This window comes from Pipistrellus kuhlii, unplaced genomic scaffold, assembly GCF_014108245.1.
Source record: "Pipistrellus kuhlii isolate mPipKuh1 unplaced genomic scaffold, mPipKuh1.p scaffold_m20_p_11, whole genome shotgun sequence".
Classification (NCBI taxonomy): Eukaryota; Metazoa; Chordata; class Mammalia; order Chiroptera; family Vespertilionidae; genus Pipistrellus; species Pipistrellus kuhlii.
Genome location: NW_023425416.1, coordinates 38,320,014 through 38,340,916, shown reverse-complemented (window position 1 = coordinate 38,340,916; position 20,903 = coordinate 38,320,014). Strand labels below are relative to the sequence as shown.

The 20,903-nt window shown below is 38.8% G+C and overlaps 2 protein-coding genes across 10 annotated transcripts in view; both read left to right on the top strand.

Moving 5' to 3' along the window:
- The window catches only part of SLC4A7 (solute carrier family 4 member 7), a 91,856-nt gene extending 85,592 nt beyond the window's left edge, over nucleotides 1-6,264 (top strand). For all 9 annotated transcript variants that reach the window (XM_045579328.1, XM_036431642.2, XM_036431651.2 and 6 more), the window contains one exon: nucleotides 2,068-6,264. In XM_045579328.1, coding sequence (XP_045435284.1) covers nucleotides 2,068-2,149 — 82 coding nt within the window. In that variant the 3' untranslated portion in view covers nucleotides 2,150-6,264. The remainder of the gene's footprint in view (nucleotides 1-2,067) is intronic.
- Nucleotides 6,265-8,030: 1,766 nt separating this feature from the next.
- NEK10 (NIMA related kinase 10) overlaps nucleotides 8,031-20,903 on the top strand; it is a 136,214-nt gene continuing 123,341 nt past the window's right edge. The window contains exon 1 of the mRNA XM_036431653.2: nucleotides 8,031-8,184. The gene's annotated coding sequence lies outside the window, so the exon portion shown is untranslated. The remainder of the gene's footprint in view (nucleotides 8,185-20,903) is intronic.

Below are 20,903 nucleotides of genomic sequence, written 5' to 3'. Positions count from 1 at the left end.
TAAAATTTGTTTTCTATTTCAAAAAATTTGAGCTATTTTATAATAAAGATGAATATATATCTCTGATTGTATAAAATACATACATATAAAATATCAGAAACCCTATAAAAATATAATTAGTAGGGAATAATAAATTCTATGATTGAACACTTTTAGTCATGCTCTCTGATGTTCCAAGAAGAAAACAAAATATTTTTTTTAAATTTTGTTTTAGCCTGGGATGTCTTTGGAGATCTTGGGAAGAAATGTAATCCATGGAATTTTTATAAAATCCATTCAGTTTTATAATGTCCCATATATCACATAACCATTTTATAACCCCTTTCTTATATTTCTTATTATGTAACCCCTTTTTCTTCGTTTCAAGGCCTGAACCTCAGGAATTCCACTTTGATAATCATTAGTACTTTCAACCCTTAGGTGTCTGGAGAAATGAGGTATAATCTTGCTGGGTACTCATTTATTTATTATTATTATTATTATTTTTGTTAACCCTCAGAGATATTTTTTCCCATTGTTTCCCAAAGTAGAAGCAGGGGAGGAAGAGAGAAAGGGGAGGGGGGCAGGAGAGAGAGAGAGAGAGAGAGACAGAGAGAGAATGAGAAATAGATATACATTGACTGGTTGGCTCCTTGCATGTATCCCCAGAGGGGCCAGGGAGTGAACCTGCAATCCAGGTACGTGCCCTTACCTAAAATGAAATCAAACCCTTCACCCTTCAGTGTGCAGGCCAATGCTCTAACCACTGAACACACTGGCTAGGGCCTCATTCAGTTTTAATAAATATTTATTTTGTGTACACTTTGTACCAGACTCTAGATTGTGTGTCAATATATTCTTTTTGGGCATCAGGTTAAATTTTTTCCAGGCAAGCAGTCACATAGTTATTTCTGTTTAGTTATCTTTCTGGTCCCCATCTTTTGATGACACATGATTAGGGGTTTTTTTTAATTTTATTTTTTGTTTTGCTTTATTCTTTCCCTACCTCCTTTTAGAATGTTACTAATACATAATCTCTCCATTTTTTTAAAAAAAAAATGTTATCATTTCTTGAGTTCTAATTTCTAAACTGGTGATTTCCTTATTCACTTATGTCTTTAAAAAATTTTTAAGTTGAACTCTGTCATTTTGGGTTATTTCATGTAGCCAGAATTTCACTCAATACTCTTAATTTTTCACCCCTTGTCAGCACTCCTGGCCCAGATTCTTAATATAGTTATGATGCGTGTATGTATATAAATATCTACCTTACAGTAATAATATAGTATTTTTACATTTCTGCCTTTTCTTTACGTTATCCCTCAATTTAAAATCAAATAGGAAGAAAGAGAATGGGTTATATTGTTTTAACAAAAAAAATATTTGGGGGGGTACCTTTAGTTTTGTCTGGAGAAGGCAGCAAAACATAAGTGTTTTTATGATCTTGAAAGTAATTCAGATCCCAGATAGAGTATAATTAAATACTATAATAATTCAGATCCCAGATAATAGTATAATTAAATACTATAAATAATAATTCATATAGTATAATTAAATCAGTTACTTAAATTCATATACATGGAATTATTGTACTTTGTATTAACTTTGAAAATAAGAATATGTATTTTGATCTTATATTTGTGAACCAAATTTGAAAGAGAAGATTTATAAATGTGTTACTTTTTTTATTTTTAGTAAATCTATTTGATGCTTACAAATGTTAATAAAGATTAATTTTTAATAGATTTGTCAGTGCAACAAAAGTCCAGTGCTATCACTGTTCATATATAAAGTAAAAGCAATAAATCAAACATAGTAATATATTGAGCAATTTAAAGAGCTGTTCTTCAGCTGTAAGAAAAACATAAACCTCAGTGGGGAAAATTATCTATTAAAAGAACTAAGAAATTTAATATTTGTCTTTCCAATTAAGTTTACAGATAGGAAAAGAAAGCAGTAAAATAATAGTAGCAAGACATTTATATTATTAATAGCCATCTGAAAGGCTTATTATGAATGCTTATTGTTAGCCATATGTAGTATCTGTTTATTTAAAAATCATTTATTCTCATTCTTTGTTTTAAATAGCCCCGAAAAACCTACCAGTGTGAAAATAAATATTGAAGATGAACCAACAAAGAAATACATGGATGCTGAAACTTCACTATAGAATTGAACCAAGAGGAGTTATATATATATAGATATACAGATACATATAAATATATAATGTGTGTATTTCATGTCACTATAACATATTGGATGTCATGCTATTTATGCGTGACCACTTGGTTTTTAAAAGTGGTGTCTGAAGTTTGTTAGGAGTGCCATGGAGACTTTGTATATAAAGAAATAGTCGTTTAGAAGTGAGGTGTGTGGTTCTTAACAATTCAAATATTTATTCTGATGAAAAAAATTGTTCTGTTTTGCAATAGAAAGATGTGGGGACATGCATTCAATGTACATTTATTTAAATTCGTTTATCAGTGACGATTTATACCAATCTTAAGTGATACGTATTTTGTCCATATATTTCTAATTTTAACTTGAGTTACACACATTATTTCACTTGTGTTAGTGCTTTATGAGAAGAATAGAGGATGATTATGCCAATGCTGTGGAACAGAATGTTAACATGTCATTGTTTCTCTTCGTGTATGTTTCCTTTATGTAGATGCCCATCATGTTTCACAAGCGGTGGAATTTTTTCGCTATAGATGTAGAACAATGGAAACTTTCTAGATATGAGCTATAGTTTTGACCCTTTTTAATTTTTTTTATTTTAAACCTTTAAGACCTCCACATCTAGGTTTCATTCAGATGAGTAAAATTGCAGATGATTTTATAATTTAACCCCCATCCCAGTCATACATTTATGAATTTTAGAATGCTAGTTGCAGTAGTTAAATTTTGTTAGCATTGTAGAAATTTCCCCCCCTCCCCCTGATTTCTAATACTTTATTAGAGCCCAAAATGTTCACTCTATTCTCTGCCTTTGCTATCTTTTACTTAAGTGTGGTTTAGTTTGTATCAGGTTCAAGGTTTTGATTATTTTTCTATTATAAGTAGTACGATGAAATAATCAGGAGTCAGAATTCTCTTAAATGGGTTTATGATCAGTATTACTTTATTCTAGTAGGATTTACCTTTCATTTTCTGTTTACATTGTTCTTTCTATTGTATAGATATTTAATAGATTGCTATATGTGATTTCATTTTTAAATATTTTATTTATTTTAATTGATATGATGCCTATGTATTATAAACAAATTTGAAAAGGTAACAACTATAGAGTAAATTGTTAATGTAAATAGTTGGTGCTCATTGCATTTACAGTTTATTATCTGAAAGCAGTTGATAGATTTTACATCTTTATATAAAGCACTGCCATATTTGTATTTTAAAAGGAATTTGGGAATTTTATGTATAGCTCAGATTGATGGCATTCTTTCTGTTTTGTGTTAGTATTTGTTACTTAGTTTTTGATCTTCTGAGCTGTCTTTTAACTTCTAGCAAATCTTTTTAGTCATCTTTTTCCTACTCTTAGCTCCACATGAAATAAATAAATGTTCTTGGTAAGCCTGTAGGACTGGATGAATGGGGTTGTGAAACTAATTTGGCAAGAGGATAGTTTAATGACAGCTAAATGAATATAGAAAAGCCCCAGAAATATTTAAAATAGTGACATGAATAGTAGGACAAAAATATTACTGAAATTATAATGCTCCCTTGAATCATTAGTAATTAAGTACAAAAGTAAGAAGAATGATCTTATAAAGGATCATGAGAAATGCCCAAAGCTGATACTTTAGCAATTTGGAATGCTTTTAAATCTATTCTAAAATACTTAATAACTAATGTCATTTACCCACTGAGACTGTATTATCAGATTCTAGTTAAAATAACAGATGTAACTTATGCCTCAGATGGGAGGTTGCAAATGTAGCCACTCTTACACATAGTTGGCATCATTTTGTACTGCCTAAAAACGAGTTCTACTCTATTGACAGTTGATGATAGAGTATTTATTACCCACGGTGCTTGTTATTGTTCTTGCGCTTCCATTGAAGTGATTCCTTTTTGTTCATAGCAGCATAATCATTTCCAAAGACCCCCTGAATTTGCTGCTGTATTTTGTAAACTCCCCTGATGTACATGAATAGGAGGATTTCCTCACATAATTTTCCTTAAGTCTGGACATCATAGCGTTAACAAATGTGCATTGTTTTATAGGTTGTGATTTTAAAATTTAAACTGAAAACTACCTGGGATCATAGTGTTTCTGTGATTTTATTGAATTATGTATAGTGATTGTCCAGTGCCAGAAAATCCATGACTTGCAAAATACTTTGCACTCAAAACGTTTTTAGTACCTTTCAAATTTGATAGTGGTTTCTGCTTTCTTTTGACTACTTGACTTATAAAATGATTTGTTATGACTACTCCATTGAAAAGCAAAGGTAACTCAAGTTTAAGAAATTAACTGCTTGTTTTATATGGTTATATTATTCCACTATTTTTGAAAAAATAACAATCGTGGATAGCATTCATTGCCAGAGAGTGAAAAATATAATTTCTACATATATTGAATTCTTAAATGTTGCCTTAAATAGGTGGAAATGAGCAGTTAGTAATTGCTATGTACTGATTTACCTCAAGGTGCAAAATAATTCAACTTGTACATATTCCATTTACGAAATAAGTTCACAGACACAGCTCTGCACTTTCTTAGATGCCTTGGTTTCCAGGATGGAGCTTAGTGCTACTGAATACCCTGGCTCCAGAGCCACCTCAGGATATTCTTCTCTCCACCCTATTTTATTTATTTATAGACACTGCTTACAAAGACTATAATGAATCCTGATGCTGACCATCTGAAATTTACTTATTTTGAATGCTACTTCGTTCTAAAATAGCAGCTTTTGAAAAAACAGTGAACTAACTTCCTTATGATAAAAGGATGATTCTGTATATTCTCTAATAATATTAGGTATGCCGAGTGAAGCACACAGTCTTTCTAATGGGTGTTTGTGTGTGCGTGCGTGTGTGTGTGTGTGTGTGTGTGTGTGTGTGATTTATCAAATCTCAAATCTCTCAAGTTGTTTAACAAAGCTGTGGCGTATCAACGTTCACATTTGCCAAGTCTTATGTAAAACATGTAGGACAGAATTTTTTTAATGTCCTAATGTGTGTATTTATAAAGCAGATTTCTTTACCACTCAAGATTCATTTTTTTTCATCCAAAACATTTCTTTTTTCTTCACGTACTCAAAATTTATTGTATGTATATAATAGCTTTCTTTTTCCTTTTACAAAGACAGGTTCAAAATTCTGTACAAAGAGAAAATGGTTTCTGAAACTGAGGTACGACATCAGAGCTTGCTGTCTTGTCGGGATTATATCATGTACATCAGTTCTGTGAATGTGCTCAAGTATTTTACATATGAGTCCTGTTTTAAAGTGCTCAGATTTCAGATATGTCAGCCATTGATACAACATTTTAATTAAAACAATGTTTAATGTTTTAAATTTATTTATATAGATCGCATTGTTGTCATATGCAGTACAAATATGTGAAATGTCTTTTGGTTTAGTCCGACAATTATTTATTTTTTAGAAAGTAAACTTAAAGACTTTAAGGACATTCAAAATTTAAAATAGTGCTCAGAATTAAAAATTTGACAATTTAATGTAAAGTTAATTTTTTTTTAACTTTTCAAAAAATAATATAAGTATCAATAGGAAAACATATATTTGGAAATGGAATCATCTAAAGATCACTTTAAAAATTTAATTTATCAGCACATATTGACTTCTATAGTTGACTTAGAATAATTGTTAAATCCCAGTTTTTTAAATCAGATTTTTGTGCATTGATTGATTTTTGCGTTTTGGCTTTTCTTTTGTTGCTTTAATATTGAAAGTTTTTGTTTTGTTTTGATTTTTTCTGTAGAGGGGGTTATCTTCCAATGTTTACTATATTTAAATAAGTAGAAATTGAATTTTATTGTTCATTTATGTAATATTTGATAGCTTGGTATAATTTCACAGTACAGTTCTAATTTTTATGACTTTTATAATTACAATGATTTTTTTTGTAATAAAATCCAAAGTAAATTAAACATTTAAAACGTAGAACTGATATTTTTCATTTATATGAAGTACAAGTCTCTTCCAAGTCTAATGTGAATGACCCTGCCTTTTAAATTTGTTTTATAATTGTTAGAAGAAAACTATTTTTTGGAGATGTTATTGAAGTTGAAAGAGCAATAAAAGTCTACTGAATTAGTTGTTTGGATAGTCTTTATTTTGTACTTTGATATTTAGGAGAGTTGCATATCATGCTCATGAGGAGGGATAGGAGATAAAGAAATGGAAGTGATTTCTATTTCTTACCTCCTGATACATGCTTCAGTAAGAGAGAAAAGAGAACACTGATAGAAGATGAAACAAAGTAGTGTGTATTCATAATTACTTTTTTTGACAATTGAAAAATTAAAACCCCGTAAGATAGGCTCATTTATTATTTTTCCTATTTTAAGACATCTGTTTAGGGTAGAATTTGCAATGTGATGAGCACACATCACATTACATGATATGTAATGACCATGTTACTATTGGGTGCTCATTGTGTGCCACACAGAATTCAAAACCCTCATTTCGTTTGCACTTCACATCAACATCTGGTAGTCATTAATTTTCCTACCAGTTGAGTTGTAAAATGAAGACATAAGAAATTTCCCAAGTTGCCCAACATAGAAAAGCCCGCCCTCATTCCCCCACCCCAGGCCTTCACCACACTATTGTCCATGGGTTATGCCTATTTGCATACAAGTTCCTTGGTTGATCTCTTCCCACCCACTCACACACACTGCCTTCCCTCTGAGATTCCATAGCCTGTTCCATGCTTCTATGTCTCTGGATCTATCTTGTTCATTAGCTTTCACATGTGAATGAGATCATGTGATACTTGTCTTTCTCTGACTGGCTTATTTCACTTAGCGTAATACTCTCCAGGTCACTCCATGCTCTCTCCAAAGGTAAGAGATCCTTTTTTACTGCCATATAGTATTCCATGGTGTAAATGTACCACAGCCTTTTTATCCACTCATCTACTGATGGTTCCTTGGGCTGTTTCCAGAACTTAGCTATTGTAAATTGTGCTGCTATGAACATAGGAGTGCATATATTCTTTCTGATTGGTGTTTTGGGCTTCTTGGGATATATTCCTAGAAGTGGGATCACTGGGTCAAATGGCAGTTCCATATTTAAAATGTTTGAGAAAACTCCATACTGTTTTCCATAATGGCCGCACCAGTATGCGTTGCCACCAGCAGTGCCGAGGGTTCCCTTTTCTCCACAAGCTCCACAGCACCAGCTACAGCAATTCTTAAAACACCCTAAGATGAAGCTTTAAAAAAAAATTATATATACATACAGTGTGTGTGTGTGTGTGTGTGTGTGTGTGTGTGTGTGTATTATTGATTTTTTACAAACAGGAAGAGAGAGGGATAGAGAGTTAGAAACATCGATGAGAGGGAATCCTCTATCAGCTGCCTCCTGCACCACCCCTACTGGGGATGTGCCCGCAACCAAGGCACCTGGCCTTGACCAGAATTGAACCAGGGACCTTTCAGTCCGCAGGCTGAAGCTCTATCCACTGAGCCAAACCGGTCTCGGCAGATGAAGCTCTTTCACACCCATTGCATTTCAAAAGCTAAAGGCTGGGACCACCAAGTCTAGAAAAATCCACCGTGTTGAGGAAGCCCTATGTACCCAGGTGAGCAGCTCTAGAGCGGAGTCAAGCGGCTGCAGCACCACCAGCTCTCTCTGCCCCAGCTTGCAGACCTGGGGCAGGATCCTGCGCGTTCTTTGGTCGCTACGGCAACGCCGAGGCAGCGTCACCTGTGGCTCCGGAGCTGGGCGCGCGACAGCACTGCTGCTCCTGATTGGCTGCGGCGCCCGGGCGAGGCAGAAGAAGGGGTGTTGGCATTGGCCCACCCGGCGCCGGTTGGTGGCCTAGAGGAAGATTTGATTGAAAAAAATCTCAACGGTGCAGCTGGTATAGGTGCCCCGGAGTTGCAGGGGCCGGAGTGGGCTGGGGGAGGGCGGACGGGCCCTCCTGTCCGGAGCAGCGGGGGCCGCCGCAGAGAGGATGAGAAGGACCCGTTAGGGACTGGCCTGAAGGAGGGACCTCCCTCCAGCGCGGTGAGTCCCCCTCCCCGGGCCCGCGCGCGGTTTGAGCAGGGTCTCCAGGGAGGTGCCCACTGGTCCCTGCGGAGCATCCCGAAGCCCCGGGAGTCGGCCTGAGGCAGGGGCTGCCAGTGGCTAGGGGAGTCCCTGAGCGCCGTTCTCATAGCCGATGGGTTGGTGATGGGCGGGTGGATAGTGGGGAAGTGCCATCGACGGTGTTTGTTCCATGCAATAATTATATTCTGGTTACACGGAGCCTGAGCGAGTCTCTTCCAGTCTGCCCCCACGTCCCTGGAGACTCGGGCACAAAACCCTTGTGGCGCGTGCTTTTTATGCGGTCCCCTGATGGGATGCTGCTGGGACTGGCCCTCGGCGCTTCTGCTCCACGTGGATGGGCCTGTGCACCTTCCTGCCTCAGGCCCAGATGTCTGCTAAGGACCGGAAAGCTTCCAGCCTCACTGAGTGCAGCCCCCCGAATCCAGCTACCTGAACTCCACACATGTGCTCCCCTAAACCCCATTCCCCCCGCCCGCCTTCCCCCACTCCCACCACACTGCCTCACCATTGGGTTCCCTGCCTTGGCATCACCTATTCAGTTACCAAAACCACCTTCTGGGCAACATCTTGGACACTACCACCTCTTTTGCATTTCCAGCAATTGGCAGGGCTATACCTTCTTACTGGCTGCCTAGTCAATTCCCACAGCACCATCTACATTCTCCCTATATTGCATTTTCCACCAATTCCTTGGTTAAATTCAACACCCATCCAATTCCCCTGATTCCAGTCTGGCCCTATCAAATCCATTGTCATCCCTGTCAGACTGATCCTTCTAAAGAAACATATACGGGCATTTCCCTGCCTGCAAAAATCCAAATCCAGTTAGGTCTTCTATTGGCAGCTCCATATTGTTCCCAAAACATGCCACATGCTCTCCCGTGTGTCGTAATTTCACCTGTAGCTCACACTGCCTGCAGAGGAGTCCACTTTTTGTGCCATCACCAGCCTTGTTCTCACTTCCAGTCATGATCTGTGTGTTGCTATTACTTCTCTGCTTCCTCCTCTGGACTTGCTCTGTGAGGGCAGAGGCCATGTTTGTTTTACTCACACGTTTTGTTGCATCCAGCACAGTACCTTGTACACAGCGGGGCTTCAAGAAATACTTGTTAAATGAATGGATCTCAAAAATGAGAAATGATTGTTTTCCATGGCATCCTTATTAGTTTCAGAAAAGTCAGAAATAACTTGTGGCTAAGGAATCTTCTGCTTCTATGAGCTGAATGTCGAACTTACAGGTTTTGCTCAGATTTTGAGATTTTTAGTAGTTGGATATTATTTTCATTCACAGTCTGTATTTCATGTCATAATCATGATAATGTTAGCTGTTATTAAATGGCATGAGTGAAAAAGGGAAAACAAAGGGGCTATATGTTAGACACTCCTTTAAAAGTTTGCCTTCATTTCCCTCTGACTAAGAGCTACCCAAGTTGGTCTGAGAATGCTGCTCCAACATCAAATATAATAGAATATGCAGCAAAAAAAAAAAAAAATACCATTACAATTTTCTTATGTTCAAGTTTTATTCCCATACAAACTCATATGTTTTTGTGAGAAAGGGAAATACTTGAAGATGTCAATGTGATTTCTATAAATCACAGTTTGCAAGAGAGAAGCTTTAGAGTCAGACATACCTGGGTTTGAATCCTGGCTCCGACAATTGAGCTCTGTGGCCCACAGCAAATTAGCCTCTAATCAGCTTCTTTACCTCTACTGTGGGCTAATATTAACACCTCCTCACAAGATTGTTATGAAGACTAAATGTGCATAATCCATATCAAGTGCACCATGCCTTATACTTATTTTATCTTCACACATTTACAAAACGGAAACATTTACATAGATGTTGGTAATAGCTTTATTCACAATCACCAATACCTGCAAACAAGTAACATGTCCTTCGGTGGGTGAATGAATAAATAAACTGACACATCCAGACAATAGAATATTATTCAGTAAAAAAAAAAAAAAAAAAAAAAAAAGAAAGAAAGAAAGAAAAGAAATATGACACTGTGAAAAGACACGAAGAAACCTCAAGTGCATATAACTGAAAGAAGCCAATCTGAAAAGGCTGTGTACTGTATTATTTCATCAATATGCCCTTCTGGAAAAGACAAAACAATGGAGACAGTAAAAAGATTAGTAGTTTCCAGGAGGTGGGGGACTAGGGTAGGGGGAAAATGAATAGGCAGAGAACGAAAGATTTTTTAGGGCAGCAACAATACCTTATCTATAATAATAAAAGCCCAATATGCTAATTAGACTGGACGTCCTTCTGGATGAAGCTGGGGCTGCAGCTGTGTGCTCGTGGCTGTGAGAGAGGGACCCAGGCCACCGCCCGTGGCTGCAGAGGCCTACTCTTGCACAAATTTCATGCATCGAGCCTCTAGTGATATTATAATGAATCCACTATACATTTGTGCAAACTCATAGAATGTACAACACCAAGAGCTACTTAACTTTTCAGTGCCTGGGTTCCTTCATCTGTGAAGTGGTAGATACACTATCTACCTCATAGAATTGTCTCAAGGATTAAAGAAATATGTCGAAGTGCTTCTAAAAGTGAATCCTAAATAATATTAGCTATAAAAATTAAAATGAAGACTGACATTGAAAATAAAACTTTTTTTTTCATTTTATATCTAGTATTTGTCACCAATGGATGTCAGTGAATATAGTCAAATGACTTAAAATAAGCATGATAAGCTCTTCAAGTTGAATAGTAATATCGCCAATGATAATATTTACAACAGCTATCATAATAGTAACTTACATTTCTATAGCCATCCCCCATTTTAAAGGGGCTTCCCTTTGCCAAAACTGGTTTGGCTCCATGGATAGAGCGTCAGCCTGCGGACTGAAAGGTCCCGGGTTCGATTCTGGTCAAGGGCATGTACCTTGGTTGCGGGCACATCCCCAGTAAGGGGTGTGCAAGAGGCAGCTAATCAATGATTCTTTCTGATTGATGTTTCTAACTCTCTATCCCTCTCTCTTCCTCGCTGCAAAAAAATCAATAAAATATATATTTTTAAAAATAAAGGGGCTTCCCTTGATTTAGTTCTAAGCACCACCTTATAAAGGAGATATTGTTAATTCTGTTTTTGGTAAATGAGGAAACTAATAATCAAGGAGATCCAGGGACTTTCTGAGGTCACTCGGCAGGCAAGTGGAAACCAGGTGTCCGCTGCTTTTGGCCTCATCCCCCCGGTGTCACCAGAAGAATTCACATTCCCAAACCTTTAACCTCTCATCAGTGGAGATCACGGCATTCATTTACAGTGCAGGTATATGTTGCACTTGATGTAAATATGCACATCCTTCTTTCCTTTAGGAAATGTTATTGTCCCTTTTATGTATACTTGAGCTAGTCCATATTTAACATGAATTTTGTAAATAGGGTATAGAGAGATTTTTGTCTAACCAACATTCTGTAATAACTTGATATTGGTCAACTGGGGCAAACTTATTTCTTGATAGTTTTTTTTTCATTATCTTTTCCCCCGCTGTCTACACAATGATACTCCAGTTATACTTGGAGCTTCTAAATCATATTTCATGGGATTCGTTCATTCAATAATTCATTCAGCAATCATTTATGGAATTTTTTGTTTGTTCTAACTAGTTGTGCTATCCTGGATGCTGAGGATGATGAGCAAGTTTACTGTCATTTCTAGTTTACATTAGGCTAAGGAGACAGACATGCATATTTATTCAATTATTGCCTGAATCTTCCCTTTATTAAGAGCTGCAAGGCAGTGCTGGGTGGGGCTATGACTGTATCAAGGAGGTCAGTGAAAATTTCCTTTAAAAAATGGATACTTGAGTTGAGACATGATGGATGAGCCTTCCAGGCCTTTCTGTACCAATCTGACCCTTGTATCCAGGAGTAGAGTCCTGAGGCATCAAGGAGAAGCAGATCTGGGACAAGGATTCAAGGCCTGGGATGAGTGGAGCTGGCTAGGGAGTCAGAGGCATTATCTTATGAAGCACCTCATAGGCCTTGATCACTTTTGTTTCTATCCTAAGAGACATGGAAGCTCACGGAGGGTTAATTGGTCAAATTTGTATCACACAAGGGGTGCTTTTGTTGCTGTGTGGAGAGTGGATTTTTTGTTTTGGGGAGGAAGGAGAAGTTGGAAGTGAAGGGACCATTTAAGAAGTGATTACTGTAGTTCAGGTGGTGATGTAGATTAGGGCGTTGGCAGTGAGCATGGAGAGACGTGAACAGACCCTAGCCATGCTGAGTAAGACAAGAGTCAGGATTTAGGGATCAAATGAGCAAGGGGGTGAGGAGATAGGCGATGTCATTTTTCTGAGGTTGTTGCCAAAGAGCTGTGCTGTGTTTGACTGTTTTGTCCCATAAGTTGGCTGTAGCCTTGTAGTGATGAAACATGAATGATCAATGTTTTCCTCTCATCATTGATGTTTCTATCTATCTCTCCCCTTCGCTTCCTCTCTGAAATCAATAAACATATATTAACATAAATAAATAAATGAGAGAAAAGGTGATATGAAGGAAGAATTTCTATTAGCCAGTTAATGAACATAACTAAAGCAGCATACCAAATTTCTTGTAGTCTCCTTCATGTACCCGCTATTCACTTCTTTCCAGATTTCTCAGCTCCAGTTCAATTCATCTACTCACCATATCCCTAAACCACTCCCAGGATCTAGCCTCCAAATCTTGGTTTCACTCCCTTGAAGTATTCATCACCCACCCTACCTATTCTTATGGACCTCCTTCAGGTCACCAGGGTTCATGAGCCTTTCCATAGCTCTTCAGCCCACAGTGATCTTTCTTTCCCCTGAATTCATTCAGTTTGTAATCTCCTATGGATATTCATTTCCTCTGCTCTCTGACAGTTGTAGTGTTTTAATAGAATCCTTTGGTTTTGGCTGAACTGTAAAAATAAAGACACATTTTTCATATTAACTGCATATTTACCATTTCCCACACACTGAATTGTGGGTGGATTTTTTTTGCAGTGCTATTGTGGGTGGATTTTTTTTTTGCAGTGCTCAGGAGTCTCTTCCACACTGAGCAGAGTAAATAATAAAGTGCACTTAGAATGGAATGGTATTAGGGGAAATATTGTTTTATTTTATGGCTCAGAAAGGACTTCTAGTTTCTTGCAGTTCTGCCAATTGTTACCAACATCAGTGTGTTTACCCGGTGTTCCCTTAGAAGGTCTACGGCTGAGTCCATACTCACTTATTACTAATTCATGACTCACTTATTATCACGACTTATTCCCATGATGGTTAACTTTTTGGGGAAGGCATTTGGGATCATGTCTTATTCAGTGTAGCATCCTCAATACCTGGCATATATGAGGAGATCAATAATTATTTTTTCTTAAAGGAACAAATGAATATCATTTTCACAGTTCTCTCTTAGGAAAAAACAGAGAGTTGAATGTAAATTTACTGTATTTGGGACTAATGAGAAAAGGGAAATTTGGTATGCTGCTTTAATTATTTTCATTAATTGACTAATAGAAATTCTTCCTTCATATCATCTTTTCTCTCATTTATTTATTTATGTTAATATATTTTTATTGATTTCAGAAAGGAAGGGAGGGGGAGAGATAGAAACATCAATGATGAAAGAGAAACATCGATCAGCTGCCTCCTGCATGCCCCTTACCTGGGAAGGAGCCCACAATCAAGGCATATACCCTAACCGGGAATTGAACCATGATCTCCTGGTTTGTAGCTTGATGCTCAACCACTGAGCAACACTGGCCGGGCAATGGACCTATTTTTTTCTTTTTAATATCACTACTTAATATATGAGCCTTGGGTTCATTTGTCCTAACACAGACACATGGTAAACTCTGTCACGAATAGACTTGGGTTAGCAGCCACACAAATTTGAACACAAACATAACATAAATAACATTATGCAGTGACTTGTTGAGGGGATTTATAGAAATCACATTCACATCTTCAAGTATTTCCCTTTCTCACAAAAACATATGAGTTTGTATGGGAATAAAACTTGAACATAAGAAAATTGTAATGGTATTTTTTTGCTGCATATTCTATTTGGTGTTGGAGCAGCATTCTCAGACCAACTTGGGTAGCTCTTAGCCAGAGGGAAATGAAGGCAAACTTTTAAAGGAGTGTCTAACATATAGCCCCTGGTCAGTAAATATTTGTGGGAATGAGTGGGAGACAATCAGAATACTGTATCATCAGAATGTTTGATTCTTTTAGCCTCCAAGTGCTTATTTAAATGAAAAATAGAAAATTGTTTATAGTATAAACTATTTGCTCAAGGAAGTTGTCAAATCTGTTGACTCAGGAGCAAGGCCATGGTGATACTCGCTCTTGGCTGGCGAGGCACGTCTGCTGATGGAGGCTCTGTAGTAACTGGGTCTTTGTTTTCCGCTCTGATGGTGATATTACCGAACACCACCTACCCATTTCACATGAGTGAGCCGGGATGAATGAATGGATGTTTGTAAGCACTCCAGGATCTGGGAGGTGGGATTATGCAAGCATAAATTCTTATTATATCACTCTTTGCCCTCGGCTGAGGGCCGAAGTCAACAAATCCCCTCTTTCTCATCTCTTCCCCAGAGTTTGCCATTAAGATTTAGGCCTTGCAGGTGAACTGGGCTTTGTTCTCCTTCTACTCCCAGGTACATTTGACCTCTTTGGGTCTCAGTTTGTTTATATGTTAAATGAAGGACGTTGAATCAAGACCTGCAACAGGTGACCTGTGGATCTGCTTTGTATGTCCCATGCAAGTGTTTCAATTTGTTTAGCTTCATTTTTAATGTGATTTTGAGTCCCTTTAGGAAAGGTATGTCGTCTCAGGTTTGACCGATTCCCTGCCACTCTCTGTCATCTGCTCTACACCTGTCATTCATTTACTTCTGTTCCTGGGCGTGGAAGGTGTTAGACCCCGATACTAGATGTGCTGTAAGGTTCTTCCTTAGCTCTGTTCTGCTGGCTCCACACACAGTTCACTGAAGAACAATAACAATGAGATGTAAAGGATAAAATCCAGCCTACAGTTTAGAGAAACAGACTCCCTCTTTGAGATATAGTAAGTATGAATAAGTCATGTATCTTATAGAAGTTCCTTAATTTTAAAAAAATGTATTTTATTGATTTTTTACAGAGAGGAAGAGAGGGATAGAGAGTTAGAAACACTGATGAGAGAGGAACATCAATCAGCTGCCTCCTGCACTCCCCCCACTGGGGATGTGCCTGCAACCAAGAGGCCTTTCAGTCCGCAGGCTGAGGCTCCATCCACTGAGCTAAACTGGTTTTGGCCTTAATTTATTTTTATTTTTATTTTTATTTTTTTTATCACTTTACTTTTAAAATGTGTACGTGGCCCCAGACAAGTGGCTAGGTTGGTTGGAGCATTGTCCTGTACACCAAAAGGTTGTGTGTTTGATCCTGGTTAGGGTGTGTTCAGGAAGCAACCGACTGAAGTTTCTCTCACTTTCCCTTGCCCTCTCTTTCTAAAAATTAATAAAAACATATCCTCAAGTGAGGATTAACAAAAATAAAAATAAAAGGAAGTGTGAGTGTGTGTGTGTGTGTGTGTGTGTGTGTGTGTGTATTTATTTGCCATTAAGTTATCCATTTTAATGTAACACTTTCTGTGCAGGATACAACTAATTTGAAAAAGACCACGTATCTATATCTATGAGATTAAGTGTAATTATTCTTTGTAAAAAAAAAAAAGAAAAAGAAAAAGAAAAAAGAACCCTTCCTCTATTCTCAGAGCACTTTACTTAAATAAGCTGCTTAAGTGGCCAACACATTTTTAAGTGTTTTTTAAAAAATAATTTCACACATACATGAAAACTATAAAAATAGTACAGTGACTTTCCATATTCCTTTCACTCAGCTTTCCCTAATGTTAGTTTCTTGCATCACTATGGTACAATTATCAAAATTTAGGAAATAATGTTTAACCAATGCATTTAATATATATATATATTTTTATTTCTGGTTGCTTTATGTGAGTTATATCTTATTTTTATCACTTTTTTTTTTTTTTTGCAAAGAACCACTATGAAAAGAATTTTAAGAAAAATATGTCCGCAGTAAAGGAAATGGAGAAATGATTTTTCCTTTTGCAATGCCAGCTAGTCACAGGGCTGAAGGTTCTCTAAGTTTCTTTACTGTTTGCTTGAGCACAGACAGAACTGCAGCTTGTCATCTGGTGGGAGGTTAACCATAACTCATTGACGGGAATAGGACTCCCTGGTGCTGGTACAAGGAAGTTTCACTTCCTTTTGTGGTAGGTTTCATAGCAGTTTATTTTAGTTCTTTTTCAAAATAATAAACCCGATGTGGCCAAAGTGGCAATTACTGTTAGTTATAACAAACCCTGTTACTATAACTACTTTCTAAGTGTTGTCTTTTTCAACCATTAGCAAATATAGTAAATAAAATAAGGTGCAGCCTAAGTGATTAGAAGGAAAAGAAGGCATTGTGGGATTTGAAGTATTTCCATCATGAATCCAGTGACTTTGTAAAGATGAGGCATTTGAGGATATTTGGAGCAGCCGAGCCAACTGTGGAATAAAAAAAAAAAAAAAAGCTTCCAGGTAGAAAGTCTGAAAACTGTATCACAAATATCACAACATTTAGTGTAGTGGGTTTAAATTGTACAATTTAGATGAACTACAGTCAGTTAGGTGATTTAACCATGGCTTGGATATCTTTCTCTGTCAGATGTGTTTATCCTGCAATCACCAAGCGATTGAAAGCAAGTGAGCTGTGTGTCTCTGGGGACTTCTTTTAGAATTAACCCAAATTCCAGGTGACAATAGAAGATAGGAAATACATTTGAGAGTTTCTTTCTTTTTTTTTTTTTAATGAATTAAAAAATTCACCAAAATTGTGATGATTTCTGTGCTTTACTGGGGTTATAAACACCGAACCCATGTGGCTGTCCTGTGGTATATGGAAAGATATTCTCTCTCCCACAGGAGATAGGATTTGGGCTCCAGGACTGAGGTACCAAGGAAAGATACCAAAAGTTCCTGTTGTTAAAGTAATATGCATTTTTAACCAATGGATGCCAGACAGTGAGGGGTGGAGGGTGGTGGTGAGGGTATGTGCTGGGGGTAGGGATGGCCGGGGGAAGGTCAATGGGAAAAAAAAGGAGACATACGTGCTACTATTTATAATACTTTAAACAATAAAATAAAATTAAATAAAAAAGTAATATACATTTGGATTTTACATATAAATTTACATATAAAAATGTACTCCCATTTTTTTTTTCAGAAAACACACACACACACACACACACACCCCATTTCAGCTTTTCCATTTAGAATCAGACAAAAGTCCATGTGAGCACAGTGTTTGTGTAGCAAGTATTGTAATCTCTTTAGCTTCATCTCATCTATAAAATAAACGATAGAAAATGAGTGGTTTTCTGTTTGTATTTTTAGCAGAAAAACGTTTTTCTCAAATGAAACTACACAGAACCTCAGAGAAGCAGGACTTGCTTGGGTTCATGCAAGTGGGGAGCCCATGCTCAGCCCTACTTGACCACACCTCTCCCCTCCCATGCTCACTCTCGCCCTCTCATGGTTGTCCTGGAATTGACACTACTCAGGCTGTGTCATACTTGGGTAGTGGTTCTCAGAGAACCATCTAGGGTTTATGAAGACAGTATTCCTATATGAAGAGAAAGACTTCAGTGGTCTAGGCCTGTGGTCGGCAAACTGAGGTTCGAGAGCCACATGTGGCTCTTTGGCCCCTTGAGTGTGGCTCTTCCATAAAATACCACAGCCTGGGTGAGTCTATTTTGAAGAAATGGCGTTAGAAGAAGTTTAAGTTTAAAAAATTTGGCTCTCAAAGGAAATCTCAGTCGTTATCCTGTTGATATTTGGCTCTATTGACTAATGAGTTTGCCGACCACTGGTCTAGGCCATTGCTATTTAGGTGGTCTCCATGACCAGTATGTTACTGGTCGGAGAGTGTTTAGAGGTGTTCACATTGCTACAACAATTTCCCCCCCTCATTGACCTCATCTGGTCCATCCCCACCCTCTACCCCTAGGCCTTCACCACACTATTGTGTGTCCATGGGTTATGCATATATGCATGCAAGTTCTTTGGTTGATCTCTTCCCACCCACCTACCATCTGCTGCCTTCTTTCTGAGGAGAGATTTTTTTTTAAAAATACTCACCCAAGGATAAGCTTTTCTTGAATTTTTAGAGAGAGAAACATCAACGTAAAGAGAAACATTGTTCAGTTGCCTCCTGTATGTGCCCAGGAATCAAACGTACAACCAACGGAGCCATACTGGGCAGGGAGAGATTTTTAAACTAAAATAATGACACAGGTTTTAAAAAAATATTTTTTATCCACTTATTAATTTTTATTTAATTAATACAGGGTGGGGAAAAGTAAGTTTATAGGGAAAATAACACAACAAGAAATAATAATACAAATATAAACTCTGTTTCGTGTACTCACAGCTCACAGCTGTAAACCTTCTTTTGCCCTACCCTGTTTACTTTTAACTGCTCAGGTGTCTGGTGACTAAGCGAGGGCCGGTCCCTGGCCTTATGGGGTAACCAGGCAATTGCCATATTTCATGCATCATTTTGCAGTGTGGGGAGTTCAGGCTTTCCTGGGGCACTGAGAAGGAGCACCAGGTTGGGGGGCCTTGATTCTAAAATTAAATAATTGTTAAAAAGCAAATAATTCACAAATTGGTAAAAAAAAAAAAAAAAAAAAATACCTTAAGCCACTTTTTTTTTTTTTTTTTTTTTTTTTTACTGTTTCTGACAAGTATTTTTTTGAGTCTTTATACTGTGCCGTGCCCTGTTCTAAGTGCTGTTCTGTGTGCTGGGGATGTATTTGTTATATGTATTTATGTATTTGCATAAAACAGACACAATCTCTGTCACATGGGGCTTATGATCTTGTGCAAGGAAACCAATAGATGGACAGGAGGGTTTCTGATGTTGATGAGCTCCAGAAGGAATCCAGTCACGGGGAGGTGGTCCCAGTGGGTGTGTGGGGATGAATATGTTGTAGAGATTGGCCAGGGGACCCCTCACCGAGGAGGGGACATCTGAGCTGAGAGCTGAATGACACACGGGAGCCTGCCGGAGAACAGGAGAGGGGAGCAGCGAGTGGCAAGGGCCTAGGCTTTCAGACAGGAATGAGGCTGGGGAGAATCCAGCAGGGCTGCCGTGGAGTAAGCGAGAGGGAAGAAGAGGCTAGAAGAACTCCGAGGTGAAAGTCCTGGTTAGGAGCCAAGTGCAGCAGGGAAGGCCACAGGAACGTTGTAAATTATAGAGTGGGAGGATCTGCTTCGCATGTTAGTCATTTAGTATTAAAAAATAATTTTATTGATTTTAGAGAGAGAGGAAAGGAGAAGGATAGAGTGGGCGAGACCTCCTGCATGCCTCCTACTGACGATGGAGCTAAAACCTGGGCATGTGCCCTAATTGTGAATCCAACTGGGGACCTCTTGGTTCATGGGTCAACACTCAACCACTGAGCCACACCAGCCAGGCCAATTCCCATTTTAAACCAACCCTACAGGCTCCTGCAGATATAGAGGAGCGAGGGTGGGAACAGAGAGACTGGTGAGGAGTGGTGACAGTGGTCCAGGCAAGAGCTGCAGTGGTTCGGAGTACAGGCAATAGCTGTATCTGGTATGTGAACAGGAAATAATCAGCTAATAGTTTGGAGTGGAGATGAGGGTCTTGGTGGTGGCTGCAATGTGGGCGGTGAAGGAGAGGGATGGAGAACATTGTCTAGACTAGCTGGGTGGTGCCAGTGACTAGATGAGGGCCCTATGGTCTGGGGCTGGGGTTCAAGGGTTTTGTTTGGGGTGTGTTGCATTTGGGATGCTCGTTAGACATTCAGGGGATGACTGCGCATGGAAGAGCCCAGGATGGGGTTCGGGCTGACCGTATACATTTGGAATTAGAAAGCCATGGGGCTGCAAGAGATCCCTTAGGGAGAAGTGGGTTGATAGAGAAGAGAAGAGGGCCGGAGATCAAGCTGACTGCTAGGCCACAAGGTCATGCTGGCATCTGGAGAGGCCAAGCAAAGGAGCAGGGACATGGGACTCATTAGTTGAGAGCTACTGCAGGAGGCTCGGGCTCAGCCCGTAGCCACAGTAAAGATTCTTGTTCCCTCATCACCCATAGCTTCTCCACTGGAGGCGGTGATCTCAGTGGACAACACGGGCATTCCACCCACAGCCTCTCCCATCCCCTATGCCTGTCTGTTTGTCCTGGGCATTGGCTTCAATGTCCTTTTGCTTCTAACAGCTAGTTCCTGTATCTCTGTTTTGGAGGACACCCTCCTTCTCCCCACTCCCCCCAAGCTATTAGGGGCTCCTCAGTCCCCAGGCAGGATTCCCCGGAGAGATGGCCTCTCTTGGTGGCCCCTAAGCAGTGACTGAAGGCTACAGGAGCACAGAAGCCCGGCTCCCTTCCCTCGGTCTTAGACAGCTCTGAGGCAGAGCCTGTATCCTGCGGAGTTCTCCTGGGAGCCAGGCTGAAGCTACCCTCTGGAGAGCTCTTGCCGCAGCGAGCACCCTGGCTGGACCTGTCTTGGTAACACTTTTCACTAGGCTGTCTCCTCTGGGCAGCTTGACTGGAGCTCTGAACTGCTCTCCCCGCCACCAAGCCTGCCTCCTGGTCCCCGGCCCCATTCTGAG